We start from the raw sequence: 8,744 nt of genomic DNA, 5'->3' as shown, positions 1-8,744 counted from the left end.
GAAAAGCAGTCTTGAAGAAAATAACAAAGTAGGAGGCCTCACACTCCCGGATCTCAAAACCTACTATACAGCCACAGTAGTCAAAACAGCCTGGTATTGGTACAACAGACACATAGACCAATGGAATAGAATTGAGAACCCAGAAATAGATCCATTGACCTATAGTCAGCTGATTTTTGACAAAGGGCTGAAATCCATTAAATGGGGAAGACATGGTCTCCTTAACAAATGGTGCTGGCAAAACTGGGTATCTGTTTGCTGAAAAATGAAATAAGATCCATACCTCACACCATACACAAAAACTAATTCCAGATGGACCAATGACTTAAAGGTGAAACCTAATACTATAAAGTTCCTCAAGGGAAAAATAGGGGCAAATTTAGGGGCCCTAATTTGTGGCATAAATAGACTGTCAAGTATAATCGAAAATGCACGAACAGGACACCATCTATTCTTCTGGTTTCATAGTCATATAGGCTGAGGATCGCATGGTGTACCAGTCTCTTGGACTAATTGTTTCCAAGAATCTTTGGTTTTCTTCATTCATCTTTGCTTTGGACGAGAAGAGCCGTTGTTGCATCTAGATAGCTGCTTGCAAGCTTTTAAGATCCCAGTCACTACTCACCAAAGTAGGATGTGGAACAGTGTTTTTGTGTAGTATGTTATGCCAATTGAGCTTGATGACCCCTGCGACTATGGTCCCGAGCCCACAGGTCCAACTACTTGCTCCCTCCAGGTAGCTGGTTGTGGCCAAGAAATGACTTCAACCTTGTCCCTTGTCAGCTCTACTGTATACCTGGGAATTCTTACAGAACATAGCAATACACTTGTAGAAACATTGTCTGCCAACCTACAAATGGTCTTGGGCACACTCCCCCCTGCATAGACATATCTATTAGTTCAGCCTGTCCAACCATCTATCCACCCATATATCCATGTTTGCCTGCACTGACAATGCAGTATTGTATGTGCAAAAGGGTTCATCTTTGTTGTCTGTACCTCCCATGTACCTCTCTATGTCTTCCTCTTCCTTAGTGCCACCATGTTGATCACTCACATTTGGTACATTGCCCTTCACTTCACCTACCTATCTAACACTGTTCCCTCCCCCCACACACACTCCTGATAACCAACAAAGAAAATGTCCTTCCATATAGAGACCTTTCCTTGACTTTTTACAATAACAGACTAATACAATATTTCTCCTTCTGTGATTGACTTATTTCACTCAGCATAATGTCCTCCAAGTTCATCTACATTATGTGGTGTTTTGCAGATTCTGTGTTATTCTTTTGGGTTGCATAGTATTCCATTGTGTGTATGTACCATAGTTTGGTTATCCATTCTTCAATTGATGGACACCTAGGTTGTTCCCATCTTTTGGCTATTATAAATAGTGCTATGATGAACATGGGTGTACATATATCTGTTCTTATCCTGGCTCTTGCTTCTTTAGGATATATACCTAGTAATGGAATGGGTCAAGTGGTATTTCTAATTCCAACTTTTTAAGGAATTGCCATACTGCTTTCTACAGTGGTTGTACCATTTTATAGTCCCACCAGTAGCATATGAGAGTCCCAATCTCTCTGCATCCTCACCAGCATTTGTTATTTTCTGTCTTGTTGAACTTTGCTACTAGTGCTGAGGCAAGATGGTATCTCATTGTTGTTTTGATTTCCATCTTTCTATCAAATTCAAAAATTTAATGAAGTTCTCATAAAGAATGCTTCTCTTAACCAGAAAGAATAATGTAGAATCTGCAAAACATTGCATAATGTGGATGAACTTGGAGGATGTTATGCTGAGTGAAATAAGTCAATCACAGAAGGACAAATATTGTATTAGTCCATTATTGTAAAAAGTCAGGGAAAGGTTTCTATATGGAAGGAAATTTTCTTTGTTGGTTACCAGAGGTGGGAGGGGAAAGGAGGTAATACTGCTACATAGGTAGAGACAGGTATTAATTTCAGTGAAGGAAAGGTAGTGTACCAAATGTGAGAGATCAACACAGTGGCATTGAGGAAGAGGAAGACATAGAGGGGTGTATGGGAGGTACAGACAAAAAAGATGAACCCTTTTGCATATACAGTATTGCATTGTCAGTGACGGCAAACATTGATATACAGGTGGACAGGTGCGTAGACAGGCTGAACGATTAAGTATGTCTGTGCAGGGGGGAGTATGCCCATGCCCATGACCATGTATAGGATTGGCAGACAATGTTTTTGTATTGTGTATTGCTATGTTCTGTAAGAATTCCTAGGTATATAGTAGAGCTGACAAGGGACAAGGTTGAAGTCACTTCTTGGCCACAGCTTCTGGAAAGAGCAAGTAGTTGGACCTGTGGGCTCAGGACCATGGTTGCAGGGGACTGCAAGCTCACTTGGCATGACATACTACACAAAAACAATGTTCCACATCCTACTTTGGTGAGTAGCAACTGGGATCTTAAAAGCTTGCAAGTGGCCATCTAGATGCAATAATGGATCTCTCCTCATCCGGAGCAAAGAAGAATGAAGAAAACTAAAGACACATGGAAACGATTAGTCCAGGGGACTGGTACACCATGCGATCCTCAGCCTATACAACTATGAGACCAGAACTAGATGATGCCCAGGTACCACTGTCAGCCATTTGGAGGGGGATCTATGTAGGAGGTCCTGGATACAGTGGGAGAACAATATGGAACAAAACTCAAAATTATTAAAACAAAAAAATGGGGGGTGGAGGCCAGGTTTGCTGGTCTGACAGAGCCTGGTGGAATCCCTGAGATTATGTCCTCTAGCTGCCCTTTAGGTCTAGAATTGAGCCCACTCCTGTGGCTTCCAGCCAAACAAAAGACAGGCTGAACATTTACATTAGGTAAATGTAAATTGCTCTCCCCACTCTTTGGAGAGAACAATCATGGAAAAATAGAAGGGCTGTGTATGCACAGGGAGACAGCTCAAGGGGCAGGAGTACATGGGAGGGAAGGACACAGGGAAGAGGTAACTATGGGGAGGAAGTGGGAGGGGAGCTGTTGCATTGTGGGAGATTACAATCAGTGTTATGAGATGGTATATGTGATCTGCTGTATAGAAAATGAATTTGCTCTGTAAACTTTCACCCAAATCATAATGAAATTTAAAAAAAAAAAAATACTGCTTTTTCTGAGAAGTAGAGTTGGGAAGTATTAAGAGACATGCTGGACCATCTAACACCTGAATCCACTTTCTCTGATTGATTTTTTTTTAGAACATTTGACTTAGAGTTGTGCCTCCTTTCATTGGTTGGTTGGTGCTAATACTTTTTTGGCAGTTTTTGTTTTGTTTTGCCATTCTTATATTTATTTATTTTACTGAAGCATGGAATGAGGAAGAATCTGTAAGTCTGTAAGTACATTATTTTTAAATGGAATTCTCATTACATACTAATTTTATAATTAAGAACAGCAAATGTCTTTCAGTTACTTCTGATACATAGCAAAAGCTCAACCTTTGGCCTGTTTTAATTCTCTGAAAATGCCAAAGGTCACATTTTGATATCGTATCTTTTAACCATTCTAAGCTATCATTTGGGCTTGAGCTAAGATTTTGTTTACTGCTGGTTCTACCTTGATTATTTTAGCCCTGTTGTTCTTCTCCTGCGTAAGCAAACATGATTTAAGCATAACCGAGAAAGAGTGGCTACAGCTGTCCTTTCCCCTCTTATCTGTTTGTTTGGGTGCTGCAAGACTTGTACGTGGATACGGTTCTGAAAGTTCCAGGCTACAAGATCTATCTTTGTCCTTGTTTATAATTATTTGTGTGTATGTATATATATATACATTTTTTTTTTTTTTTTTCCTTACAGGAACCAAAAGTGAAAGAATCTGAAGTTAACACAACTCTTCAGATGCGTTTCTTTGGAAAAAGAGGAGACAGAAAACTTCATTATAAAGAGTTTCGAAGGTAAATGCAATATTTATGTTCATTGAGGGAAATATTATAGGTGAAAAATGAAAAAGCAACTGAATATGTTCATTTCTCTGAACCACAGGCCATATAACTAAATAGTCTTTGTGGGTTTGTATAGTAATTTTCTCTGACAACTTAAACCTATAAATTAAAGTCCTATCTTAGTTACCTAGTGCTGCTATAACAAAAATGCCACAAGTGTGTGGATTTGAAAAACAGGAAGTTATTGTCGCACAGCTTTGGAAACTAGAAGTCCATATCACAGCATCGACTCTAGGGGAGGAACCACAGCCCTGAGGAGGCCTTGGAGTACTTCACTCTGGCGTTTGTCTTTCCCACGTGTATCTCTGTGTTACCCTGCTCCGGTATGGCCTCATTAATATAACCAAAGAAGAACCCTCTTTCAAACAGGGCCACCTCCACAGGTACCGAAGTAGGACTTCAGTACATAGTTTGGGGCAAAATTCAATCACAGTAGTTACTGTACTCGAAATACATCTATCCTATTATGAAAAGTAATATCTTTTATAGCATATAATCAATCATTCTCTTTAGTAATTTAATGTTAGCAAGTAATAGAGAAATGCCCCTTGTACCTGTTAGTTCTTAATGCAAAACAGACCAGCCCAACTTAACTGGTCTTAACAATAATAAAAAAATGACCATTCACTGTTTTCGTGAGTCTTTGGATCATTGGGCAATTCTCCTGCTCGGAGCCAAGACCAGCTGATCTTGACTCAGGCAAGCATCTACAGTCAGCTGGTAGGTTGACTGGCAGCTCTCTGTCCTAAGATGGCCTCAGTGGGACAACTCAGCTCTGTTCCATGTGGCCTCTGATCCACTAGCACAGGGGTTGGCAAACTTTCTCTAAAAGGGCAGATAGTAAAGACAGTCTGCCATAACTACTCAGCTTTACTGCTTTAGCATGAAAGCGACCATAAACAGTATGTTGCTAAATGGGCACAGCCATAGTCCACTCAATACCTACAAAATAGGCAAACCAAGAAACCAGACTCACTGCCATCGAGTCTGTTCTGACTCATAGCAGCCCCAGCTGTGTTTCTGAGGCTGTAAATCTTTACGGAAGTAGATCGCCCCATCCTCCTTCCATGGAGTGGCTGGTGTGTTTGAACACTGACTTTCTGGTTAGCAGCCAGTGGTGTTACCCACTACACCACCAGAGCTCCTTACAAAACAGGCAGTAGGCAGGCTTTTTCTGTAAGCCATAGTTTACCAACCCCTGCTCTAGCAGGCAAACCCAGACGTTTCTCATGGCCCTGACAGAGTTCCAACAGAGAAGATAGAAATGCAGGAATTTTTGTAAGCCTCTGCCTGCATCAAGTTTGTGTCTGTTCTGTGGGCCAGAACAAGTCCCATGGCTCAGCCCAGATCAGAGTGCAAGGGAGCTCAGAGTTAGAGGGGAAGGGCATTACTTGAGACCATGAATGCAGTCACTCTAGTTTTTCATATATGTGTATGTAAGTAGATAGTGTAGGTACTTGGAGGAAACCACAGTCAGCTAAAACAGTTTCCCACATGACACTCTGGAGAGAGATGGACACTGGAGCCAGAAAGAGCAGAGTATAAATCCCATCCCACCAATCACAAGTTGTCATTTTGAACCGCTTATTTAACCTCCCTGACTTCATTTCCTCATCTGTAAGTAGGAATAGTAAGAATACTTACATTATATGATTGTTATAAACATTAAAATGTAATGTCCTACTTACCTTTTTCCCAATAAGAATAAACCAGTTGCTGTCAAGTCAGTTGTGACTCATAGTGACCCAATGTATGTCAGCATAGAGCTGTGCTCTGTAGGGTTTTCAGTAGCTGGTTTTTCAGTTCTTTCTTCCAAGGCACCTCTGGGTGGACTCAAACTTCTCATCTTTCAGTTAACAAGTGCTTGTACTATTGTGCCACTCAGGGAATCTCCAATAAGAAGGGTACTATGTTCCCTTGAGTCGATTCCTACTCATAGCAACCTTATATGACAGATAGAAGTGCCCCATAGGGCTGCCCAGGCTGGAATCTTTACAGGAGCATATTGCCAAGTCTTTTCCCCTGTGGAGCTGCTGCTGGGTTCGAACCACCAACCTTTTGGTTAGCAGCCGAGCATTTAACCACTGTACCACCAGCATACCTTCCCAATAAGAATAACTCCATGCAAAACAAATTGATCTTCCTCCCTGTGCCTCTCGATAACCAAGTCTTTAAATAAATACCAGAAAGCAGTACAGAATGGTGGCAAAAACACTGATTTGGAAGACAGGTGAACTGCATCTGTTCAACTTACTGCGGTTTAATAGAGATTTGTTGAGTGCTACCTAAGTGCTGTTTTGTGCCACACCCTGTCTCAAACACTAGGGATAGTCCCTCATGGGGATTATCTTGTAGGGGAGAAAAACATGCAGAGAGACATTTAAACACATTGTAGTCAACACTGTCGTGGAAGTATAAGGTATTCTGACGCACAGATCACTTAGTGCAGCCTCTACTGGAAAGGAAGAATTAGGTGATCAGATAAGACTTTCGGGAACAAGGGACGCCTAAACTGAGTTTTGACAGGTGAGCAGAAATTAGCCAGACAAAGGCAGTCTGGGCAGGTAGGCATTTGAGGGAATATGAATAGCATGAGTAAACACATTGCCATTGAGTGCTTTGGACTCATAACGATTCAATAGGACAGAGTAGAACTGCCCCAAAGGGTTTCATGGCTGTAATCTTTGTGGAAGCAGATTGCCAGGTCCTTTCTTCCATGGAGCAGCTGGTAGGTTTTATGTTTTGTTTTTCTTTTAAATTTGTATTGTGAGTTGGGTGAAAGTTTACCAAGCAAATTCCTTTTCCACACAGCAGTTCATACACATTTTGTTTCTTGACACTGACTTCAATCCCCACAATGTAACAGCTTTCTTCCCACTTCCTCCCTGTAGTTACCTCTTCCCTGTGTCCTTCTTTCCTATGCAAATACTGTCCTTCTGATCTCCCATGATTGATTGTTCTAAGGAGTCTATCTACCTGGTATAAATGTTCACCCCATATGCCTGTCTGTTGTTTGGCTGGAAGCCATGGGAATAAGTTCAACTCCAGGCCTGAAGGGTAACTAGGGTCCATAGTCTCAGGGGTCTCACCAGTTTCTAACAGACCAGTAAACCTGGTCTTTTTTTTTATGATTTTGAGGTTTGTTCCACATTGTTCTCCCACTCTATCCAGGATCTCCTGCACTGATCCCTTTCCAAGTGATTGACAGTGGTAGCTGGGAACCATCTAGTTCTTCTGGTCTCAGGGTCATGTAGGCTGAGGTTCGCATGTTCTACTAGTCCCTTGGACTAATTGTCTCCATGCATCTGGTTTTCTTCATTCTTCTTTGCTCTGGATGAGAAGAGACCCATTGTTGCATCTAGATAGCCGTTTGCAAGCTTTTAAGACTCCAGTCACTACTCACCAAAGTTGTTGTTGTTGTTATGTGCCCTCAAGTCGGCCCAGACTCATAGCGACCCCTCCTTGGGTTTCCGAGGCAGTATCACTACGGAAGTAGGATTGTCCAACCTTCCTTCCGAGGAGTGGCTGGTGGGTTTGAACCACCAGCCGTCTGGTTAGCAGGCAAGTGTCTTAGCCACTATGTTACCAGAGCTCCAACTCACCAAAGTAGGATGTAGAACAATGTTTTTGTGTAGTATGTTATGTCAGTTGAGCTTAATGTCCCCCACAACTATGGTCCCTACCCCACAGGCCCAACAACTCAGGGCTGGTAGGCTTGAAATGCTAACCTTTCAGTTTGCAACCAAGGGCTTAACCACAGCATTTCAAGGGTTAGAGGTATTTGGGTACTGGTTGTAAAGGGAATTGTAAGCAATTGGGTCTAGATAGTATAATAATCATAAAACTGGAAAATGAAGCATAGGGTGATGAGGTGATGAGTTGGAGACGTTACCTGTGGAAGGTTGTGTACACTAGAAGATAGAGCCTGAATTAAGTCAGTGGAAAGAGACCCTGAGGAGCGATACATAATAGGTACATGGTCAGGTTTGCCCATCATTGTAGTGGGAACATAAAGGAAAGTTTTATGAGACCATTCCAATATTCCATACAGGAAATGATAAGAGCCCTGAACCAATTTAGTATAAACAGGATTTTGAAATGGGAAAGATTTCGAGACCTAGTTAGGAGATAAGACTGATTGAGGAGCCCTCAGTGGTGAAGTGCTTGGCTACTAACCAAAAGGCTAGTGGTTCAAACCCACAAGGATATGGCAGTTTGCTTCCATAAAGATTATAGCCTGGGGCAGTTCCTCTCTGTCCAGTGGGGTCACTATGAGTCAGAATCAACTCGATGGCAGAAGGGGAATAGGAGGTAGTGACTGATTGTATTTGGGGAATGGGGGAGAATTCACGAGAATCCAAGTTTCTGCATTGTGTCCTAATCCACTTACGCAATTATCTGATTGGGTAAGTCCTCTAACCTCTCTAGGACAATTTTTCTCAACACAATTTTGAACCATGCCTCTTCTTACATACTTGAGAATATCACAATATCACTCTCTGATGTTCTTTGAAGTTTCAAAATGAAGTGTCATAGTTTAAAACAAGGCAAAGCCATCATCATACTGATTTTACTTTCCCAAACTACATTCACATGGACAGTGATGCAGTACCCCTTTCACTCAAGATTCCCTGTTCATCTCTAAGGTTCCTTCAGTCTTTTTTTTTTTTTTTAATTGTGATTTGGGTGAAGATTTACAGAGCAAATTCACTTTCTATACAGCAGTTCACATACACTTTGTCTCATGTCATTGACCACAGTTTA

General features: G+C 41.5%; 1 protein-coding gene across 1 annotated transcript in view; it reads left to right on the top strand.

Annotated features, from left to right (window-relative positions):
• The window catches only part of MICU2 (mitochondrial calcium uptake 2), a 255,003-nt gene that overhangs the window by 228,452 nt on the left and 17,807 nt on the right, over positions 1-8,744 (top strand). Inside the window, exon 8 of the mRNA XM_007942515.1 lies at positions 3,835-3,932. Coding sequence (XP_007940706.1) covers positions 3,835-3,932 — 98 coding nt within the window. The remainder of the gene's footprint in view (positions 1-3,834; positions 3,933-8,744) is intronic.

The sequence above is a fragment of the Orycteropus afer genome, unplaced genomic scaffold (assembly GCF_000298275.1).
Source record: "Orycteropus afer afer isolate SDZICR_OR568_19922 unplaced genomic scaffold, OryAfe1.0 scaffold00092, whole genome shotgun sequence".
Taxonomy (NCBI): domain Eukaryota; kingdom Metazoa; phylum Chordata; class Mammalia; order Tubulidentata; family Orycteropodidae; genus Orycteropus; species Orycteropus afer.
Note: the sequence above shows the minus strand (reverse complement) of the source record. Positions and strands in the feature narration are given on the sequence as shown.